Raw genomic sequence first — 24,417 nt, forward strand, 5'->3', positions numbered from 1 at the left:
TAGTGTGCCCCCTCTGTAAAACACAGTAGTGTGCCCCCTCTGTAAAACACAGTAGTGTGCCCCCTCTGTAAAACACAGTAGTGTGCACCCTCTGTAAAACACAGTAGTGTGCCCCCTCTGTAAAACACAGTAGTGTGCCCCCTCTGTAAAACACAGTAGTGTGCCCCCTCAGCAAAACACAGTAGTGTGCCCTCGCCGCAAAATACAACTTTTATATAAAAAATGATGATAAAACTTAGCCTTAAAATTTAATTTAGTAATTAATTTTGTCAAAAAAATGTAAAAACAGAACAAATCTGAGGGAGCACGTGCCCTTGTGCCCCCTATGGGCATGAGGCCTCTGCGCGTGCACACAGACACACACACACACACACATACACACACACACGTCATAACTATGCCTACTGCACAGACAGACAGACAGACAGACAGACAGACAGACAGACAGACGCCAAAGCCACCATAACATAACAACTGTTGCTATTTCAGGAGATGAGTGGGGGGTCACAAGTACTACACATCGACAACAGCCTTACATTAGAGATGGGGTTACACAATCTAGTTACTATCTAGTAAAACCAATACAACAAAAATCACATTTCACACTCCACAATAAACAAGTCCAAATTACCGTCATCAATGTCTTCAATGAGCTCATAGAGTGTGCAATCAAATCAACATGATTATCCTACTTACTATTCGTAATAGCAATGATCCCTGCACATCCCTATCTCGCCACAGAGGGGCAGTAGACTCACAAAGACTTGCTCATGAAGGTCAGGCTGGAATGTTATTTGCCAGGCTAAATCATCACTAGCTCCCACTTGGCATTACAGAGTATCAACAGGGAATTCTGGTCTCTGTGTGACTAACTGGCCAGCGGTGTGGGGTCTGTGTGTGTGTGTGGTCGGTGCCAGATCACAGAGTTTCAGGGTTCAGGGGTCAGGGTGGGGGGCATTATGGGGGGTTCCGGTATCTTGGTTGTAAAATTGGTGTGCAGCACGTCTGACCCAGCCTTGAGCAGAACACAGTAGAGCACACAGAACCTCACCCGAGAGAAAGCGTTAACACACACAGCCACCAGGCAGGCGGTTGGTTAGTCAAAGGGTCAGGAATTTAAACATTCACAACATCAACAGAGGATGTGGGTAAGGAGAGAAGGGAGGGGGAAATGGCGGTGCGTTACCTCACAGGAGGATCCTTGTGTCCGGTAGCTTGGCACTATCTTAAAGGTGATGCTGCCTCGCATCTCTTTCTGTGGACACAAACACACATACTCAGCATTTAAGTACACATGCACGCAGCACACACACGTACACACACAATGTCCACTCACCAACATCCTCTGTAGTTGCTCTACGGTCTGGTTGGCCACACTGATGCTGTTGATCTCTCTGATCTCATCTCCTACATGCAGTGTTCCTACAACACACACGGCAGACAGTTTTTGTTCCAGTTTGTCCTTATTGCAATATTCATTATGCGTCTCAGAGTGCTGATCTAGGATCAGGTTCCACTTTTGGATGAATTGCATGCCCATAGTGAACTGCCTCCTACTCTGTCCCAGAGACTAATATATGCATATTATTATTACTATTGGATATAAAACACTCTGAAGTTTCTAAAACTGTTTGAATGATGTCTGTGAGTATAACAGAACTCATATGGCAGGCAAAAACCTGAGAAAAAATCCAAACAGGAAGTGAGAATTCTGAGACTGGTCAATGTTCAACTCATCGCCGATTCAATTCCCTGTAAGATATGGATCTGTTTGCACTTCCTACGCCTTCCACTAGATGTCAGCAGTCTGTAGAACGTGGAATGAAGCTTATGCTGTGTTGTGGGGCCGGATGGGAGGGGAATGAGTCAGTGGTCTGGCAGATTTCCAGTTCCTGGTCACGCGCTTTCCTCATGATATCGCCTTGTGTTCCATAACTTCTACAGACATGAAGGAATGCTCTGGTTGGAACGTTATTGGATATATATGATAACAACATCCTGAAGATTGATTCTCTACTTAATTTGACCAGTTTATTTAACCTGTTATATAACTTTTTAAAGTTTTCGTCCGAGTTTGCCTGCATTTGCGCGAGCGTTTGGACATGGGCACTAAACATGCTAGCAAAAGTAGCTACTTAGACATAAGTAATGGACATTATCGAACAAAACAACGATTTGTTGTGGAACTAGGATTCCTGGAAGTGCATTCTGATGAAGATGATCAAAGGTAAGGGAATATTTATGATGTAATTTCATATTTCTGTTGACTCCAACATGGCGGAGAAATGTTGTTATGTTTGAGCGCCGTCTCAGATTATTGCATTGTGTGCTTTTTAGGCAAAGTTTTTTTTAAATCTGACACAGCGGTTGCATTAAGAACAAGTGTATCTTTAATTATACGTAAAACATGTATCTTTCATCAAAGTTTATGATGAGTATTTCTGTTATTTGATGTGGCTCTCTGCAATTTCTCTGGATATTTTGGAGGCATTTCTGAACATGGCGCCAATGTAAACCGAGATTTGTGTATATAAATATGCACATTATCGAACAAAACATAAATGTATTGTGCAACATGATGTCCTATGAGTGTCATCTGATGAAGATCATCAAAGGTTAGTAATTAATTTTATCTCTATTTCTGCTTTTTGTGACTACTATCTTTTGCTGGGAAAATGGCTGTGTTTTTCTGTGGCTATGTACTGAGCTAAATTAATCGTTTGGTGTGCTTTTGCCGTAAATCCTTTTTGAAATCAGACATGTTGGATGGATTCACAACATGTGTAGCTTTAATTTGGTGTCTTTCATGTGTGATTTCATGAAAGATTGATTTTTATAGTAATATATTTGAATTTGGCGCGCTACATTTTTCTGGCTTTTGGCCAAGTGGGACGCTACCGTCCCACATATCCCAGAGAAGTTAACACAGGTGTGAGTGTTGACGAGGACAAGGCTGGAGATCACTCTGTCATGCTGATTGAGTTCGAATAACAAACTGGAAGCTTCAAAAGGAGGGTGGTGCTTGGAATCATTGATCTTCCTCTGTCAACCATGGTTACATGCAAGGAAACACATGCCGTCATCATTGCTTTGCACAAAAAGGGCTTCACAGGCAAGGATATTGCTGCCAGTAAGATTGCACCTAATCAACCATTTATCGGATCTTCAAGAACTTCAAGGAGAGCGGTTCAATTGTTGTGAAGAAGGCTTCAGGGCGCCCAAGAAAGTCCAGCAAGCGCCAGGACCGTCTCCTAAAGTTGATTCAGCTACAGGATCGGGGCACCACCAGTACAGAGGTTGCTCAGGAATGGCAGCAGGCAGGTGTGAGTGCATCTGCACGCACAGTGAGGCGAAGACTTTTGGAGGATGGCCTGGTGTCAAGAAGGGCAACAAAGAAGCCACTTCTCTCCAGGAAAAACATCAGGGACAGACTGATATTCTGCAAAAGGTACAGGGATTGGACTGCTGAGGACTGGGGTAAAGTAATTTCCTCTGATGAATCCTCTTTCCGATTGTTTGGGGCATCCGGAAAAAAGCTTGTCCGGAGAAGACAAGGTGAGCGCTACCATCAGTCCTGTGTCATGCCAACAGTAAAGTATCTTGAGACCATTCATGTTTGGGGTTGCTTCTCAGCCGAGGGAGTGGGCTCACTCACAATTTTGCCTAAGAACACAGCCATGAATAAAGAATGGTACCAACACATCCTCCGAGAGCAACTTCTCCCAACCATCCAGGAACAGTTTGGTGACGAACAATGCCTTTTCCAGCATGATGGAGCACCTTGCCGTAAGGCAAAAGTGATAACTAAGTGGATCGGGGAACAAAACATCGATATTTTGGGTCCATGGCCAGGAAACTCCCCAGACCTTAATCCCATTGAGAACTGGTTGTCAATCCTCAAGATGCGGGTGGACAAACAAAAACCCACAAATTCTGACAAACTCCAAGCATCGATTATGCAAGAATGGGCTGCCATCAGTCAGGATGTGGCCCAGAAGTTAATTGACAGCATGCCAGGGCGGATTGCAGAGGTCTTAAAAAAGAAGGGTCAACACTGCAAATATTGACTCTTTGCATCAACTTCATGTAATTGTCAATAAAAGCCTTTGACACGTGTGAAATGCTTGTAATTATACTTCATTATTCCATAGTAACATCTGACAAAAATATCTAAAGACACTGAAGCAGCAAACTTTGTGAACATTTATATTTGTGTCATTCTCAAAACTTTTGGCCACGACTGTATACAGTGCCTTTGGAAAGTATTCAGACCCCTTGACTTTTTCCACATGTTGTTATGTTACATCCTTATTCTAAAATTGATTAAATATATATTTTTTCAGCAATCTAAACACAATACCCCATAATGACAAAGCAAAAACAGGCTTAGACATTTTTGCAAATGTATAAAAAACAACTGAAATACCTTATTTACATAAGTATTCGGACCCTTTACCTCATCATTCTTAAATGGAAGAAGTTTGGAACCACCAATATTCTTCCTAGAGCTGTCCGCCAGGCCAAACTGAGCAATCGGGGCGAAGGGCCTTGGTCAGGGAGGTGACCAAGAACACAATGGTCACTCTGAAAGAGCTCCAGAGTTCCTCCGTGGAGATGGGAGGATATTCCAGAAGGACAACAATCCCTGCAGCACTCCACTAATCAGGCCTTTATGGTTGAGTGGCCAGACAGAAGCCTCTCCTCAGTAAAAGGCACATGACAGCCCACTTGGAGTTTGCCAAAAGGCACCTCAAGATTCTCTGGTCTGATGAAACCAAGATTGAACTTTTTGGCCTGAATGCCAAGCGTCACATCTGGAGGAAACCTGGCACCATCCCTACGGTGAAGCATGGTGGTGGCAGCATCATGCTGTGGGGATGTTTTTTAGCGGCATGGACTGGGAGACTAGTCAGGATCGAGGCAAAGATAAACAAAGCAAAGTACAGAGAGATCCTTCCAACAGGAGAATGACCCTAAGCACACAGCCAAGACAACACAAGAGTGGCTTCGGGACAAGGCTCTGAATGTCTTGAGTGGCCCAGCGAGAGCCCGGACTTCAACCTGATCGAACATCTCTGGAGAGACCTGAAAATAGCTGTGCAGCAAGCTTGAGAGGCTCTGCAGAGAGGAATTGGAGAAACTCCCCAAATACAGTTGTGCCTAGGTTGTAGCATCATACCCAAGAAGACTCGAGGCTCTAATTGCTGCCAAAGGTGCTTCAACAAAGTACTGAGTAAAGAGTCTGAATACTTATGTAAATGTGATATTTCAGCTTTTTATTTTTAACAAATTTGCAAAAATTTCTAAAAACTTGTTTTGGCATTGTAGTTATGGGGTACTGTGTGTAGAATGATGAGGGAATAAAACAATTTAATCAATTTTAGAATAAGACTAATGTAATAAAATGTGGAAAAAGTCAAGTGGTCTGAATACTTCCAAATGCACAGTAGGCCCAGATTTCACAAAGTCTGGAGAAGTGTTTGACTTCTCAAGAGCCACATTAGTATGATCCCGCAATCCACATAGACCGACATAAAGATGACCTGGAACAGCTCCAGTGACACTACTTCCAACTAACCCTTTATGATATGTGGATTCGTTTTGTACAGAGCTGATAATGAAAACCCACACTAACTCCCGTCTGTAGGTCTAGAGACCTGGAGGGGATAACTGCTCTCAGCGAGTGTTTGATACGGACCTGGCTTGTTTCCTACCGGTGTATAATGTGTTTGTGAGGTACAGTTGAAGTCGGAAGTTTACATACACTTAGGTTGGAATCATTGAAACTCATTTTTCAACCACTCCACAAATTTGTTGTTAACAAACTATAGTTTTGGCAAGTCGGTTAGGACATCTACTTTGTGCATGACACAAGTCATTTTTCCAACAATTATTTACAGACAGATTATTTCACTTATAATTCACTGTATTACAATTCCAGTGGGTGAGAAGTTTACATACACTAAGTTGACTGTGCCTTTAAACAGTTTGGAAAATTCCAGAAAATTATGTCATGGCTTTAGAAGCTTCTGATAGGCTAATTGACATCATTTGAGTCAATTGGAGGTGTACCTGTGGATGTATTTCAAGGCCTGCCTTCAAACTCAGTGCCTCTTTGCTTGACATCATGGGAAAATAAAAATGAATCTGCCAAGACCTCAGAAAAAAATGTAGCCCTCCACAAGTCTGGTTCATCCTTGGGAGCAATTTCCAAACACCTGAAGGTACCACGTTCATCTGTACAAACAATAGTACACAAGTATAAACACCATGGGACCATGCAGCTGTCATACCGCTCAGGAAGGAGACGCGTTCTGTCTCCTAGAGATGAACGTACTTTGGTGCGAAAAGTGCAAATCAATCCCAGAACAACAGCAAAGGACCTTGTGAAGATGCTGGAGGAAACAAGTACAAAAGTATCTATATCCACAGTAAAACAAGTCCTATATCGACATAACCTGAAAGGCCGCTCAGCAAAGAAGAAGCCACTTGTAACGGCTTTCTTCCTGGGGTGAAAGAGAGGACCAAAATGCAGCGTAGCCAGTGCTCAACATGTTTAATATAATTACAAGTGAACATTACAAACAACAAACAAAATAACAAACAGTGAAAACCGAGACAGTCCTATCTGGTGCAAAACAAACACAGAGACAGGAAACAAACACCCACAAAATCCCAACACAAAACAAGCCTCCTATATATGAGTCTCAATCAGAGACAACGACTACCATCTGCCTCTAATTGAGAACCCACACTAGGCTGACATAGAAACAGACAAACTAGACACACAACATAGAATTCCCACCCAGCTCACGTCCTGACTAACTAAACACATACAAAACAACAGAAAACAGGTCAGGAACGTGACACCACTGCTCCAAAGCCACCATAAAAAAATCCAGACTGCGGTTTACAACTGCATATGGAGACAAAGATCGTACTTTTTGGAGAAATGTCCTCTGTTCTGATGAAACAAAAATAGAACGGTTTGGCCATAATGACCATTGTTATGTTTGGAGGAAAAAGGAGGATGCTTGCAAGCCGAAGAACACCATCCCAACTGTGAAGCATGGGGGTGGCAGCATCATGTTGTGGGGGTGCTTTGCTGCAGGAGGGTCTGGTGCACTTCACAAAATAGATGGCATCATGAGGCAGGAGAATTATGTGGATATATTGAAGCAACATCTCAAGACATCAGTCAGGAAGTTAAAGCTTGGTCGCAAATAGGTCTTCCAAATGCACATGGACCCCAAGCATACTTCCAAAGTTGTGGCAAAATGGCTTGAGGATAACAAAGTCAAGGTATTGGAGTGGCCATCACAAAGCCCTGACCTCAATCCCATAGAAAATTTGTGGGCAGAACTGAAAAAGCATATGTGAGCAAGGAGGCCTACAAACCTGACTCAGTTACACCAGCTCTGTCAGGAGGATTGGGCCAACATTCTCCCAACTTATTGTGGGAAGCTTGTGGAAGGCTACCTGAAACGTTTGACCGCAGTTAAACAATTTAAAGGCAATGTAACCAAATACTAATTGAGTGTATGTAAACTTCTGACCCACTGGGAATGTGAAAAAATACATAAAAGCTGAAATAAAATCATTCTCTCTACTATTATTCTGACATTTCACATTCTTAAAATAAAGTGGTGATCCTAACTGACCTAAGACAGTGAATATTTACTCTGTACTAAATGTCAGGAATTGTGAAAAACTGAGTTGAAATGTATTTGGCTAAGGTGTATGTAAACTACCGACTTCAACTGTATGTGTGTGTGTGAGGTGTATGTAAGGTAGACTGGTGCCAATGCTTCAGTATCAGGACAATGCAATGTATAGCTGGGCAATATGGACAAAAAAAACATATCACAGTAAATTGACTGAATTACCGCGATAACGATAAATTGAATGATACGTTTATAACATTAATGTGCAACACAGTTGTTTTTTTATATCACCCTTAAAACTACTACTTTGAATGTTGTAGGTATTGTGAACCATCCCGAGGGGTAGGGATCAATGGGAGTCAGAGGGGTGGGGGGAATCCTGGCCGACGCCAAACACACCCCTTACTAAAAGGAATCCTGGCCGACGCCAAACACACCCCTTACTAAAAAAGGCACAGGGCAATTATGCACGGACAAAAGGGAAACAAGGGAGACGTGGGAGGAGAGAAACACATGGACAAAGAAACAAGGAGAAATATAGAACTAGAAAAGGAAACATTGAGACGACATTGAGAGACAAAGAACGGATTAAGAGACGAATAACATGCATGAATAATGCCCGTAGCGAAGAGCCAAAGCCAAGCCTAGTCACAAAAGAGTATTTAATTTGTTATCGAAAGACTCTTTGGTATATAAGTGAAGTGCTCTAAACCAAGCTAGGATTTTGTTTCCCCTTTCTTGAACCGGCCGAGTGCCATTTTGTGAACAGTAAATAGATCATTTTTATTTTTGCAATTTAAAAAAGACGACTCTTCCTCTGTTTACGCCACACCTCGCTACTGCATAGATCGGAACCTCTCTGGTCACACTATCAATTGTCCCATTAACAATCCCCATATTAGCAAATGTATTTCATGTAAACACATTCTTCTAATAGGGCCCTATAGGTTATTTATCGTGATGACCGATATCAGCGAAATGTTCACGATAAGTGGTCAGTTTGGTGTCCATTATTTTCGGTTTACCGTCCCAGCTCTAACGTAATGTCCAGATATCCCCTGCTACGTGCACATATTGGGGAGACGTTCTGAACAGTGTGTGTGATAATATGCAGTAATAATGTATAATAGCATAGTCTGATAACCAGTAATAATGAGAATAGCTGCTAGTGTAATAGAAAGAGATGGCTGGCTACCTTGTCTGTGGATCATTCCTCCATGCATTATCCTGGCTACGATACAGTGGTTCAGATCGTTCATCTTCAGCGTGATGCCCTGGAGAGAGAGGACAGGGGTCAGAGGTCAGCAAACATTGAGGTCATAGAAAGGTCGTATAGGGTTAAGCTCAGGTTCAGGGACTGAGGCGCTAGGCTGATCTCACACAGACAGGGAAGAGAAGGGAGAAAAAGCTAGAGTCGATAGTGTGTGTGTGTGTATGTCTGTGTAAGAACAGACTGTGTAAGACTGTGCTTGTGGGACTGCTGTGCGGGATAATAAATACAGTTAGCGTTTGAGCGCGTAATTGCAGTGTCTAAGGTTGCAAAGCTACCGGTATTTTACCAAAGTTACCAGAATCTTCGGTAATTTTGGTAATGAACAGAAAATATATGGTAACTTTGGTCATTTATACTTGAATAACTTAAAAAGGTTTTCATATATAGTATTAATTGTTTACAGATGTGTTCATATTGTCCATGAGTTTAGCAGAGTTGTGGACTCAAGTCACATGACTTGAACTCGAGTCACAAATTTGATGACTCGAGACTCGACTTGATAGAAAATAACTTGAGAATTGACTAGGACTTGGAGCCTCAAGCCTCGACTTCAAATTTTCTGGCCATATTTTGTAATGTTTTGTCACTAAATTTGTGGCACAGAATCCGTGGATTACTCTCCACGCAGCCAGAGACAGTAGTCTCAAAATCGCCTGTGCAAATAAATGTATAATTCAACAAAAGATTGGCTAGTGAAACGCACACTTGGTCCTCTCATTGCAAACTGTCAATCAACACAGGTCAGGTAAGCTAGCGAACAGATTGATTTGCTGTACACACACAAACAAAAGTTTGGGGTCACTTAGAAATGTCCTTGTTTGTGAAAGAAAAGCACATTTTTGGTCCATTAAAATAACATCAAATTGATCAGAAACACAGTGTAGACATTGTTAATGTTGTAAATGACTATTGTAGCTGGAAATGGCCGATTTTTTAAATGTAATATCTACATAGGAATACAGAGGCCTATTATCTGCAACCATCACTCCTGTGTTCCAATGGCATGTTGTGTTAGCTAATCCAAGTTTATCATTTTAAAAGGCTAACTGATCATTAGAAAACCCATTTGCAATTATGTTAGCACAGCTGAAAACTGTTGTTCTGATTAAAGAAGCAATACAACTGGCCTTCTTTAGACTAGTTGAGTATCTGGAGCATCAGCATTTGGGGGTCTGATTACAGTCTCAAAATGGCCAGAAACAAAGCACTTTCTTCTGAATCTCGTCAGTCTATTCTTGTTCTGAGAAATGAAGGCTATTCCATTGGAGAAATTGCCAAGAAACTGAAGATCTCGTACAACGCTGTGTACTACTCCCTTCACAGAACAGCGCAAACTGGCACTAGCCAGAATAGAAAGAGGAGAGGGAGGCCCCGGTGCACAACTGAGCAAGTTTATTGTGCACATGAACGTTCGCAAGACTTCTGTTTAATTTCATTCAATGTATGGTTTCCTTTGTTCATATTTCCTGGGTTATGTCGGAGTTCGTGTGTCTGTGTCCTATGTCGCGTTCATTCTGGTTGTGCGTAATAGGAGTGTGAAAGCCTCAGTGAGCATAGAAATAGGCTACGTGGCCTGCGCTCCACACTTTGGAGTCAGTACGTTGAATACAAGACAATTATTGTTCCAGGTGTGAAAGGAGATTAAATATCATTAATAATCATTAAGTCTGATTAAGACGAATGCATGTGGACATTTCCTTTTACATTGTAGAACCAGTTTATTGGGTGTAATTGCATGATCCTGAGAGAGGCCAAATGCTTATATGTACCTGTTTGAGCTCCTGCTAGATAGCTTCAATATGGTTTCTCAAGGGGAGACTACAGTCCTGCCCTCTACCTGTGTCCCTTCAGATACGACAGGTTAAGCCTGATATAGACTTTTTTTCTTTTGGGCTATTCTCCATGTATATTTGGTAAATATACTTTAATATTTTGTATGATATGGAGCTTTCGTCATTGGATCATCAAGACTAGTAAATATATCTACTCACTGAGCACGTCAACCCGAATTACCCAATGTGTGTGTATATAGCCCGTGCATGTGTACGTGTTTGTGTGTGTGTGTCGTACCATAGGTTCGTCAGTGTTCTTCTGGAACTGCACCAGGCGTACTCGAGTCACGTTCTCCAGGTCCATGTCCCCGTTGGTGCTCTCGGGAGATTCTCCGTTCAGGTAGGGCGAGGTGGGCGGGGGCGTGACCCTCAGAGCCTCATCACTGTACACCTCATGGGCCACCACGTCATGGGTCTGGAGCAAGGCCTGGAGACAGGGGAACAGAAAAAGGGGGATTGGGAGATGGGGGGAGGGAGTGGGAGCAAGACAGAATGTCATCAAGGGTCTGCAGCAAGGCTCACCTAGACACACAGCAAGTAATAGATTCTCACACACAATCGGTATATTCATGAAGGCTTCATAGCATACCATAAACAGGAGAAGTCACCCCCTACCGCCTCCTAAAAACCTACATACAGACACCCATCACAGACTGCTAGCTTTATTCAATGACAGAGAGAATTTCTGAGAGGCACTTTAACAAAAAACTAGGAACATCGTAAGACATGCAAGCATAAAACCCCAACAAAGACTAACCTGCCACTGGATTCCCCTAGGGCATACACTCATCCCACGCACTTATCGAAAGTTAAAGCACACACGCACACACACACACACTTTACCACAAGGGCCCACTAATGAGAGCAGGCTCATGGGTTTGAAGATAATTAATCCCCCCACCCGCAGATAGAGGCTTTAAAGTGACAGTCCACCACTAACGTTATTTCAACACCCAGGTCTGAGGTGATTTCAGCAGTAAAGTGCATGCTACCTTCAGTCGAACAATGCTATGGACACAACATAGACGAGTGCTGTAACAGTGTCATAACTACTTTATATTAGGCAGGATTAAGGTTAGCAGAAAATGATTATACCTTCAGCAAACTACACTACTACAACAGGTACTTAAAAGCTAGACACTCCTGTACTCAAGTTACAAGAGAAAAACACTGAATTCCCCAACAAATGCATTCTGAAGTCAACCCCAGAGTTCTAGAATATCTGGTCAACAGTAGAGTTTGAGAAAAATAGAAAAATGTAATTCAACAGTCTTAATAGCATGCTCCTGAGAGACTGGTGTCAGGCTGGGAACACACATACCTTTCCCTTTGTGTGTGTGTGTGTGTGTGTGTGTGTCTCTAGGAATGTGGCTGCTTGTACCTAATGGTGCCTCCCTCCCTCGTCTCACCTCCTCTGCCCCCCTCCTCTCTCTTCCCTCCACCTATCCCCTCTCCATGCCTCCATTCTTGTCAGACTGGGTAAAGCCTGGCCCCAAATCAGATACGACTCACTGACCGCTCCGTTCCTCACAGAATCTCTCCCTCCTTCCAAAACGTCCCTTCCATCTCTCCCTCCACACTATAACCTGTAGTGCTAGGCCCCTCTCTTCCTCCCTTCCCTCTAAGACAGGCTCCACTCCACATGGATACATTACATCAGACACATTCTCCACCCCTCTTTCTCCCCATTTCCTTCTCTCACTCTCTCTCCTGACTAATCGCTCACTCTGCCCCCGTTCCAACTGCAATCTAATGTTCTTCTCCTCCAAATGTCCCAATACAACTCCAACATATATACAGTTCTCTCTCGCTCTCTCCTTCTTTCTCTATCCATCCTGTAGAAGTGTGTGATTAATAATGCCTCGGTGATAAGAGGACGACTCCTCCCTCCTCCACTTCCCCCACCCCCTTCTCTCTTTGTTGTATTGACCTCTTCATTGATCAGAGGGGAGGATAAGACACAGTGACGTGATGAGATTAACAGTGAAGCTTTTAAAGCACCTTGAGAAGTGAGACTGTTTTTCTGTCTTTAACACTGGGAACAAAAGACCAGGGAGGTCACTGATCACACACACACACACACACACACACACACACACACACACACACACACACACACACACACACACACACACACACACACACACACACACACACACACACACACACACACACACACACACACACACACACACACACACACACACACACACACACACACACCCACACCTACGGAGTCTTCCTATCTCTTCTGTTCCCCTCTTTCTCTGTGAGGGTCTCTAGAGATGTAATGGACCTGATTTAGCACACTATTCTCTCTGTCTGTCTGTCTGCATGGAGTTTCAGTCTTGCCTACGGCATCCCACAGGGGGATTGACATTATTAAACTTTAAAAAAAACCTTCCTCTTCCTTTTTTATTTTCTCTTGCTTTCGGTCACTCTACCCCCCTCCCTCTCTGTCCATCTTCCTTCATCTGCTCCCCCCTCTCTCTGCTATAGCTTCAGTCATGGCACCTAAACACAGCCAAGTCGAGGCCAAGTCGAGGTGTGTGTGTGTGTGTGGTTTCACTGACCATAAAGTGCGGCTGGGTCAGTATCCGTCTGAGCTCCTTGGCGTCGTGGTTCTCCGGGTAACAAGAGATCTCTTCCAATACCTGTGAGGTAGAGACAACAGCGCAGGGCGTCAGTCAGTTGGCCTTTCTGTAGAGTTAAAGTAGTCCTGCTCAATGCCTGTTCCAACCACACAAACGCAGGAGTGTATGTGTGGACTATTGAGTGACACAGTACATCAACCTCTGACCTGATTATACACACATACATACCCTCTCACAGTTCCTAAAACACACCCCTTTAGAATCACTTCAACCAGTAAAAACATAACTTTGAAATCCGTGAACTCCCCCCTCCTGGCTTCTCTTAACCAATCAGAGTCCACCTTAGGGCTTCGTCACACCCCCTGCCTCTGAGTGACTTGATTTGGCATCTGCTATGTCCCATCTGCCTGCTGAATGAGGCGATGGAGAGGTCTGGCGCATAGAGGTGTGTGTGTGTGTGTGGCAAATGAAAGGTGTATGACGTGTGTATTCATCGCAAAACATGAATCCAGTGCCATCACCATTGATCAATCAGTGTGTGTGTGTGTGTTCAATACTGTTGTATCCATTGACTCATCATCTCTGATCAATTTAAAGACATTCACACCTCTCAGACCCAAACCTAACATCATCAGATACAAACAGTTTACATACAGTACTAGTAGGATATTACCAACTTTGAGATAAAACATGAACAGACCCAGAACTTTACAACCTCTTTTAGAGAGAACACACTCACAGCCACACTACAGACGCCTTTATAGACTCACACACTGAGCTACAGCCTACATGGGTCGAGCTACAGCCTCACGTATGCAGTCACAGACAGCTCTACGCTTTGCCCAGTCTCCCTCTGTCAAATACCAAAATGCTTTAAAACAAAACAACAGTTTTTTCTGTCGATTTTGTTTGTGTGTGTGTTGGGTGTGAAAGACGTCAGGGGGCTTACATATTCCAGGTGTTTCAAAGCGGCGTCGTCTTGGGTGGAGCTCTTTAGACCAGAAGGAGGACACAGGGAGGGACAGTTATGCATGTGACCTCTGATGTTGTCGTTGGTCCTCACAGGAGGAGTCAGGGGTCATTGGGTCAAAGATCGGGGGATGTCAGGAGGGTCGGGGGGGGTAAAGTTTGATAAAGGTAAAAGATGACGGCATCGAGGGGGGGGGGTGAAAGGTTAGTGTCTATACGCTTAGTAGAGCCACAGAGACGAGGGTAAAATCTGTGCTAGTATCATTTTAAAGCATTTCAGTGTCGCCAGTGGGGATCAGTAGCAGGAAGCCAAGCAGAGTATTTCAGCAGAAGTCCCTTTAAGTCAACGGTGGGAAAGAAAGAATAGAGATTTTGATCCTGTGGTGAAATACTGGATCAATGTGTCTAACATTGACTAGAAAGAGACTCAGATCAGAACTCAGGAAAAAAGTAAGGATTTCAGCAGAGACAAAATAAAAGGACCCACCACTAGAGGGAGTATGGCAACTAAAGAAACATTACACGCACACATGCATAAAAAAGGCACACACAAGCATGTACTCGCCCACACATCTGTTCAGTCTCCCTCCATACAACCTAATCCAACTAGACTAGTTCAAAAAAAGGGAAAACTATGACCCAGACACAACGATAAGTAGGCCATGACTAAGTCCCCTCCAGGACCAGACTGGGTCAACTCGAGTTGGTTCATTACTGAAGTCCTTTAGACTCCAAAGCCACATAAAGAGTCCTAACACTGCTCTAAAGGTCTATTCCAGTGTTAATAGAGCTGTGTTAGTTTTTCCACCCACTCCCTCCCTCTCTCTTCTTCTTAGTCAGACATACATTTTAATTGCTCTCCACATACAAAAGAGCCCAATACAAACATTTCACACTTACAACACGTGCGCTTGCTTTGTCAAAGTCCATACACACGCTAACGATGCACGCCGCCACCCCCTCAGGCTCTCCATCTAGGCTGGTTCATTGAGAGTGTGTGAGTGCAGCTAGTTGGCTTGAGGTAAACACTATGTACCAGAGTATGTGAGGCCACTGGGCTGTTTGGTACCAATGGTGCATAAAGGAAGTAATGGCCCCAGAGGTCACAAAACAGCCCACCCCAATACTGTTCCACAAACAACTACAGCATAGACAACAAATAACGGGGAAATGTGTGTGTGGGTGTCTTTTTGATGTATATGCGTGTGTTTGTGTGTGTGTGTAGTTCTGACACACACACATACACACACAACTGAGAAAGTGCAAATAAACAAGCACTCTGAGCTCGTTATTCTTTTAATACGGTCTATAAATGGTCAAACAGACTGTGGAATAGCTTCACTAACAATGGGTGTGGAAAATCCCAAAAATGAATAGGTCTTTTAAGTTTGTGGAAAAGGCTACATACAGTGCATTCGGACCCCTTGACTTTTTCCACATTTTGTTATGTTACAGCCGTTACAGCCTTATTCTCAAATGGATTAAATAAAAAAAATTCCTCATCGATCTACATACAATCGATCTACACACAATAGTCCATAATGACAAAGCAAAAACTGTTTTTTAGAAATGTTTGAATAATAAAAACACCTTATTTATATAACTATTCAGACCCTTTACTATGAGACTCAAAATTGAGTTCAGGTGCATCCTGTTTGCATTGATCATCTTTGAGATGTTTCTACAACTTGATTGGAGTCCACCTGTGGCAAATTCAATTGAATGGACATGATTTGAAAAGGCACACACCTGTCCATATAAGGTCCCATAGTTGACAGTGCATGTCAAAGAAAAACCCTGCCATGAGGTTGAGGCAACAGTCCGTTTTGGTGTTTAAGCATGGTGGTGGCAGCATCATGATGTGGGGATGTTTTTCAGCGTCAGGAATAGAGACTAGTTAGGATCGAGGGAAAGATGAACAGAGCAAAGTACAGAAAGATCCTTAATGAAAACCTGCTCCAGATCTCTCAGGACCTCAGACTGGAGCGAAGGTTCACCTTCCAACAGGACAACACAGGGGTGGCTCCGGGACAAGTCTCTGAATGTCCTTGAGTGGCCCAGCCAGAGCCCGGACTTCAACCTGATCGAACATCTGTGGAGACCTGAAAATTGCTGTGCAGCGACGCTACACATCCTACCTGACAGAGCTTGAGAGGATCTGCAGAGAAGAATGGGAGAAACTCCACAAATACAGGTGAACCAAGCTTATAGCCTCATACCCAAGAAGACTCGAGGCTTTAATCGCTGCCAAAGGTGCTTCAACAAAGTACTGAGTAAAGGGTCTGAATACTTTCGTAAATGTGATATCAGTTTTTTTAAATTTGTAATACATTTGCAAAACAACAAAAACTGCTTTTGCTTTGTCTTTATGGGGTATTGTGTGTAGATTGATGAGGGGAAAAAACGATTTAATCCATTTTAGAATAAAGCTGTAACGTAACAAAATGTGGAAAAGGTCAAGGGGTCTGAATACTTTCAAAATGCACACTGTATTCTATCTAATAGAATGCATTCCATTCCAAAACTGGTATCTCCCACTCTGACTGCCCTTGTCCACTTTTCTTTCAGGGTAGAAACCTTTTGGAATGAAACACAGGGCCTCACTGTTTGACAGTTTAGTTGAGTAGTTTCAAACTGTCTTGATCAAATGACTACCTCCCATATTGACTAGCTGTTGTTCCTTCAATCTTCTTAGCAAATAAGCCATGTTGGCTGACTTACTATAGACCCGTTTATAAACCCACCTGACCCCTAGAATCTGATTCAAGATCAGAGAGACCCTTCTAGTCAATACCTTTTTAATCTGTTTCTTTCAAAATCTGACCCCAGGCCAGATTGACCAAATGTTAAACAAACAGCAGGTACGCAAAGAACGCTTAGGAAGTAGATAACAGCCTTGAAGAGTTAGATAGGATGTCTCAAATTACACCCTATTGCCCATATAGGGCACTACTTTTCACTACTTCTGATCAGAGCCACATAGGGCTGTGGTCCAAGTAGTGCACTACATGGGAAATAGGGTGTTATTTGAGATGATGGTGATGAGATGTGTTAATAACTAGAGCCGTGTTGGTAAAGAAGACTGATCAGGGCAGAGGCATAGGAAGCAGCATGTGATCGATAGAGTTGATCATGTGATCAATCATATAGGTCTTCACAAGCATGGTGACAAGCACACACACAACATTATATCAGTGTGTGTGTGTGTGTGTGTGTGTGCTCACCTCTTTGGCTCTCTGCACAGCATCGCTAGAGGGGTTTCTGATCTGGGGGGAGGACTTGGTGTTGATCTTGTCGTAAAGCTGAAACAACACGACACACAACACTGAACAACAATGAATGGCTCATGGTGAATCATTTCAATGGCTGAATGAAACATTTTGTTCCTTCTCTCTGTACTCAGAATGACCGGTTGTCTTTAGTGCCAGGCTCTCGTCAATGTGGACAATTGCTTGCTTTCATTTAAGCATTACAGAAGATTTACAATGTAGGGACATGTATTATATAGTTTCTGATGCAGACTGAAAGAGGAGCAACACTTTGGTTCTGTTTGTAATGAACCAGCTGGCTATACAAGATCAACTGTTGAGGTTGAGTGTATGAATCCGTGTGGAAAACACAATGTACACACAGTGAGTAGTCTCCACTAACAAACCAAGACAAGCAGAGGAGTTGTGTGTAAGACACAAAGAAAAGTCTGGTTCATTGTTCACACTATTGAGAGGAGAAAAAGAGAGCTCGGTTGAAGAGTCAGTGATAAAATAACTTAGGATAGAAAAATGTAACTCATGATTTTCATAAGAATGTGTGTTGGATAATGTACAAATTTTTCTGGACATCAAAGGAGAGCAGCTGACATCATGAGACAGCACGTACACGTACATGTACAGGTGCACACACACACACACACACACACACACACACACACACACACACACACACACACACACACACACACACACACACACACACACACACACACACACACACACACACACACACACACACCTCTTTAAAAAGAGGCATTTCCCCATAGCTCCTGACCAGAGACACAAGGCAGACCAATAGTACTACCACAAGTAGCATAGTTCTCAGCCGCTGGTTCAGGCAACAATCAGAAACATGGTATGAAAACAGCTAACAGTGAAGCAGCTAACATTTAGTTAATGTGTATTTCTTATTTAGAAGTCGAAACTACAGCTGGGAACAGTCCCGTTTTTCTAGAAATGTACATTCTGTGGCTATCCTTCCATGAACTTATTTGACTAAATATGTGTGTTATTTGTATGAACACTAACACAGTGATATTCAGACAGTATTATCAGACAGTAAGTCTGCTGTGTGTGTCATTCCTGAGTATGTGATGGGAAAAGGCGGAGATTATTCAGAATCTTTGAGATGTCTGTGCTGCCTGGGTCTGCAGTGGGAGATAGGGTCAACCCTGTTTGGACAGATGCCTGTGTGATGTGTGTGGGGAGTGCATGGGGAGGCTGAGCACCAGACACCTGCTGTTCCTGGGAAAGTTCAGAGGCTCTGTCTCTCTCTGTCTGCTCCTACTGTGGAAGGCTGACATGAGAACCAGGGTAACACCGCATAAGTGTTTTTTTGGGGCCGCCTATGTCCAAACAGTACAGTGATGGAAAAACGTTTTCAGTGTAAACTTAAACAACTAAAACCCAGATATAAAGTGTGTAGAAAGGATAATGTATATATTTTTAAATAAGATCTTTGAGAACTAACCATAACCAAAACAAAAGCTAGACTCTAAAATGTAAAACAAATGATGCATTCGGCAGTATTTTTGTCATGACATGGGGCATAGCTGCGGGAAGTAGGGGTGCTGCAGCTCCCCCTGAAAAATCTGAAGTAATAAAAAAATTCAAATAATAACAATAAAATGATCAAAGTAGTGCACTGGGTCTTTACAACTCATGTAGTAGCAGACTGATATAGCCATCTGCAGGGTCATGGAAACCACACACCCACACAATGACACCCACCAAGACACACACAGTACCTGCTTAATTTTGGGTAGTTGTATGATGTCTCGGTAGCTAACAGGAAATGCTATTTTCAGATCTGCTTGCAATGTTTAGATGTGATGATAAAAACGGTCTTATAAAACTGCGTCAAATATAGACTGTAGGACATACTGTGTGAACTTTACACTCGGCGCTTACTCCAAACTACTAATGCGGCTACGTGCTACCATTATCAAAGATCTTACAGATTGCTTATTAAAACTTAAGACATTTTCAGAAACAAGTGTGTATACACACACATCTTAAAATATTGTCATTTAACATATCACTCATTTTCCTAACTGTCAAATTGTTGTCGGAAGTTAGTCAACAATGTGCTCCCTAAAAGGAGAAATAAAGCCTTACTTCATCCCAAGTAAGGACCACTGACACACACACACTGAAACAACAAGACCGACTCACCAACCTGATCCCAAGCAGTACCCAAACACGCTAACCCAGAAGAGAATATGCACAACAAGCACTAAGCTAGCTTAGCATCCAGGCTACTGTTACAGTACATCCATTCCGTTTCCTGTGGATCTGTAGTTTCCCTGAGCCTCTCTGTGTGCGAGTGGAGAGGATGGTAACATCAGCCCTACAGATGTACTCACAGATACCCTACTGCAGGCGTCTGGAGTCACACAGCAGTGAAAGGGGCTAAGGCCTGACAATAGCACCCATTGTTCACTCTCTTTTCAGTGCAGAAGTCTGGGTCTCTCTCGCTCTCCTTGTTTCTGTCGCTTTTCAGAGATGGATTGTGGGGGTATCTCTCTCTTTTCAGTGGAGAAGTCTGGGTCTCTCTCGCTCTCCTTGTTTCTGTTGCTTTTCAGAGCTGGATTGTGGGGGTCTCTCTCTCTTTTCAATGATGGAGTCTGGGTCTCCTCTTTCGTTCAATTTTCAGTGCAGCAGTGTGGTCTCTCTTGCTCTCTCTAATGGGCATCTGCAGCAACAGGTTCCTAGTGAAACGCCTTCCCAGGGAGAGAGAGTTGGAGACAAGTCTTCCTCTCTTTCTCTTCTTGACCCATTCAGCCCCTGGCAAATGGGGCAGGGTCCGTAAGCAACTGCCTCATCCTCCCCCTTCCTCCCTTTTCCACTAACCCTTTTCTAACACTCTATTTGGTAACTCCCTTTCCGAACCCCCTCCAAACCTCACATCCTCAACTTAAGATATTGTAGGCCTTATAAGTTCATGAAACGCATGAATGCGCGCGCGCACACACAACCAACCTAGATAACAGTTTGTGTTGACTGTCAAGTCAGTTGCCAGAAGCTGCATAAGCTGTTATACTTTGTGATGAAGGGTGTGATTCAAGTGTTACCAAGACCCCTTCAGGATTAAGATAAGAGTTTTTAGAGTCAACAGGCCTCAAGTAAGCCCTTTAATAAAACCCGGTTTCCCCTAGCCAGATAGCCTTCAGTAACACACACACACACAGCTTCTCTCCTAATGTGGCATGAAATCATGAGTGCAGCATAGTTTCCTCTGAAGGGTGTGTGTGTGTTTTGGCAGTGAACTGCTGGTACCCTCTGGAGCAGAGAGGTTTGGTGTTTGGCTGGCTGCTATGAGTTCTGGGTGACAGACAAAACACAGAAAACACTGGCAAGAGAGAGGGACAGGGAAAGAGAGAGTGAGAGAAATGGAGAGAGACTAAACTATCCATCTTCCACTTCTCTTTCTGCAAGAACAACATGACAATATGGTTATAACTCCAGATAACCCTCTGATAAACTACACTGCTCAAAAAAATAAAGGGAACACTTAAACAACACAATGTAACTCCAAGTCAATCACACTTCTGTGAAATCAAACTGTCCACTTAGGAAGCAACACTGATTGACAATACATTTCACATGCTGTTGTGCAAATGGAATAGACAACAGGTGGAAATTATAGGCAATTAGCAAGACACCCCCAATAAAGGAATGGTTCTGCAGGTGCTGACCACAGACCACTTCTCAGTTCCTATGCTTCCTGGCTGATGTTTTGTGGCCTGCTGGAGGTCATTTTGCAGGACTCTGGCAGTGCTCCTCCTTGCACAAAGGCGGAGGTAACGGTCCTGCTGCTGGGTTGTTGCCCTCCTACGGCCTCCTCCACGTCTCCTGATGTACTGGCCTGTCTCCTGGTAGCGCCTCCATGCTCTGGACACTACGCTGACAGACACAGCAAACCTTTTTGTCACAGCTCGCATTGATGTGCCATCCTGGATGAACTGCACTACCTGAGCCACTTGTGTGGGTTGTAGACTCCGTCTCATGCTACTACTCGAGTGAAAGCACCGCCAGCATTCAAAAGTGACCAAAACATCAGCCAGGAAGCATAGGAACTGAGAAGTGGTCTGTGGTCACTACCTGCTGCACCATTCCTTTATTGGGGGTGTCTTGCTAATTGCCTATAATTTCCACCTTTTGTCTATTCCATTTGCACAACAGCATGTGAAATGTATTGTCAATCAGTGTTGCTTCCTAAGTGGACAGTTTGATTTCACAGAAGTGTGATTGACTTGGAGTTACATTGTGTTGTTTAAGTGTTCCCTTTATTTTTTTGAGCAGTGTATATCGAGTTTGAACAATCTTTCTCCCACTTATATTCACTTATTTTCATGTCAACGAGGGAAGGTGTCTACAAACGGGCTAGATAGCTAGCTAAAGGAAATGAGCCGTTAATGTAGTCAGCTAGGACCTACAGACAAAAATGGAGTTAAGAGTATTGGAACGGGGCAGTAGCCTAACTGTCAGAGGCAGACAGAGCCATGGCTGTTGAAGTTTGAGTGTCTGACCTACAGCTAAACTCCCCTCCGCCATAGACATGAGTCAGTCAGTCAGGGAGGAGGTTAAAGATGACTCAATGACAGCTGGTGCCGATCGTCATCTAATGACAGAAACACATCTGTCTGACTTACATTTTAGTGGCCCGACTAGCAGTATGTCTGCCTATGTGTTGGTCTCATTCTGTGTGTGTGTGTGTGTGTGTGTGTGTGTGTGTGTGTGTGTGTGTGTGTCTACTCACATCTAGTAGTGTGTGTAGATGCTCATCTTGGAAGACACTGTGTAGGAAGTCCATATCTTTCTCACTGCAGTCGGTCAACGCATGGATCTCCTCAAGACTGTCCAGCACCTGAGACACAGCCCCTGTACACACACACACACACAACGCACGCAAACGCGCACGTCAAAACAGACAATTCATAATCAGTAAGGCAGTTATGTAGGCAACAGTACAATAAAAGAGAATACATTGAACAGGAAATGGAAAAAAGGGACAAATAATGCAAGACAAAACAACAAATGGACAATCACAAAGCACACGCAGGCAGGATCTAGGTGCGTAAGAGTTGATTGCTAGAGAACTAGGGACAACACAGACAGATACAGAACACACATACAGAGCAGTATATACCTAGAGGAGAGATACCTACTTTCTGCTGCAAGTAGTCCTATCAGGAAGGCAGCATTAACACAAACAATACAGAGTTTAAGTTTAGACAAACTGACTAAGTTATCATCCTCATATAGGGACTACATGGACACAGCAACAGTAAAGTTGTCACGCCCTGGCCTTAGTTATCTTTGTTTTCTGTATTATTTTAGTTAGGTCAGGGTGTGACATGGGGGATGTTTGTGTGTGTTTGTCTCGTCTTGGGTGGTTGTATTGTCTAGGGAGGTTTTGTAGAGTTCTTGGGGTTGTGTTCAGTGTAGGTGTTTAGGTAAGTCTATGGTTGCCTGGAATGGTTCTCAATCAGAGACAGCTGTCTATCGTTGTCTCTGATTGGGAGCCATATTTAAGGCAGCCATAGGCATTAGGTAGGTTGTGGGTAATTGTCTATGTCTATGTTGCATGTGTCCACGTAGGTTTGTAGCTTCACGTTTGTTGTGTTTTTGTTTAGTTTGTATTTAGTGTTCGTGTTTGTTTCTTCTTTATTAAAAAGAGAAGATGTATCTATATCACGCTGCGCCTTGGTCCACTCTTTCACCTCAAGACGATCGTGACAAAAGGATAACTATAATTGTGGCTGAAACATTCTCTGAAAACAGTGCAGCCCATCCAAAGATTTCAGGGGTGCTGAATTGACTTGTTAGTCCAACAAAAAGAACTGCAGTACTGTGTCAGAGGTTAGAGAAATTCTAAACTATGTGTGTATGTCTTCAGTAGAGTCCATGTTTTACAGATAATGTTTAATCAAGTGTTGGGCTGGAACAAAAGCCTACAAGCCGCTCTCCAGGATGACGTTTCAGAAGCCGGTGTAAGAGTTAGAGCACTAGAGAAGATACTTTCTTTGTGAAAACAATACCTTGAAAAATACATAAGACAAAGGGGGATACCTAGTCAGTTGTACAACTGAATGCATTCAACTGAAATGTGTCTTCCGCATTTAACCCAACCCCTCTGATTCAGAGAGGTGTGGGGGACTGTCTTAATCGACATCATCGGTGCCCGGGGAACAGGAACCCAGAGTTGTAAATAATTGTGTGTGCGTGCGTGTGTGTGTGTGTGTGTGTATGCATGTGTGTATGTTCCTCCTACCCGAGGATGTGGGGTCTTCAGAGAAGTCAGGCATTTCCTCTGGTGGATCTCCGTAGAAGGAGTTAAACTTGTGGCTGGAGACTGCTGCCAGTACGGCTCCCTGAGACAGACAGACAGTTAGACAAACTATCTTCCATGTCAGCACCAAATGTTTTAAAACATTAACACTCCTATTGTCATTCCAACTAGAAAAGGAGAGTATAATTTCGGGAGCTTACCTTGAGCTTTCTCCTGGCGTTGAACTTTCTCAGCTGTTCCACCGTCTCTAGCAGGTGGATCTTATAGGCATAACGGTCTCTCTCCTGATCAATACAATCACAATCTCACTTTACTAGCCTTTCGGTATCCCAAGAAGACAATGTGTGTGTGTGTTTGTGGGGACATGTTTAACTATTATTTTGGGGACCAGAAGTCCCCACAAGAATAGTAAACTAACAATAATTTGACCAACTGCGGACATTTTGTTAGTCCCCACGAGGTCAACATGCTATTTCTAGGGTGTTTAGGGTTAAGGTTAGAATTAGTGTTAGAATTAGAAT

General features: G+C 43.2%; 1 protein-coding gene across 17 annotated transcripts in view; it reads right to left on the reverse strand.

Moving 5' to 3' along the window:
• The window catches only part of caska (calcium/calmodulin-dependent serine protein kinase a), a 208,365-nt gene that overhangs the window by 19,930 nt on the left and 164,018 nt on the right, over positions 1-24,417 (reverse strand). For 6 of the 17 annotated variants that reach the window (XM_055870307.1, XM_055870313.1, XM_055870308.1 and 3 more), the window contains exons 9-19: positions 24,097-24,180; positions 23,879-23,978; positions 22,773-22,790; positions 22,364-22,485; positions 17,557-17,634; positions 14,313-14,354; positions 13,343-13,423; positions 11,008-11,196; positions 8,860-8,938; positions 1,337-1,422; positions 1,187-1,255 (exon numbers count right to left, since the gene is read on the reverse strand). In XM_055870307.1, the coding sequence (XP_055726282.1) occupies positions 1,187-1,255; positions 1,337-1,422; positions 8,860-8,938; positions 11,008-11,196; positions 13,343-13,423; positions 14,313-14,354; positions 17,557-17,634; positions 22,364-22,485; positions 22,773-22,790; positions 23,879-23,978; positions 24,097-24,180 (948 nt within the window). The remainder of the gene's footprint in view (positions 1-1,186; positions 1,256-1,336; positions 1,423-8,859; positions 8,939-11,007; positions 11,197-13,342; positions 13,424-14,312; positions 14,355-17,556; positions 17,635-22,363; positions 22,486-22,772; positions 22,791-23,878; positions 23,979-24,096; positions 24,181-24,417) is intronic. The other 11 variants (XM_055870317.1, XM_055870321.1, XM_055870316.1 and 8 more) reach the window with 3 other exon arrangements.

This window comes from Salvelinus fontinalis, chromosome 19, assembly GCF_029448725.1.
Source record: "Salvelinus fontinalis isolate EN_2023a chromosome 19, ASM2944872v1, whole genome shotgun sequence".
Classification (NCBI taxonomy): domain Eukaryota; kingdom Metazoa; phylum Chordata; class Actinopteri; order Salmoniformes; family Salmonidae; genus Salvelinus; species Salvelinus fontinalis.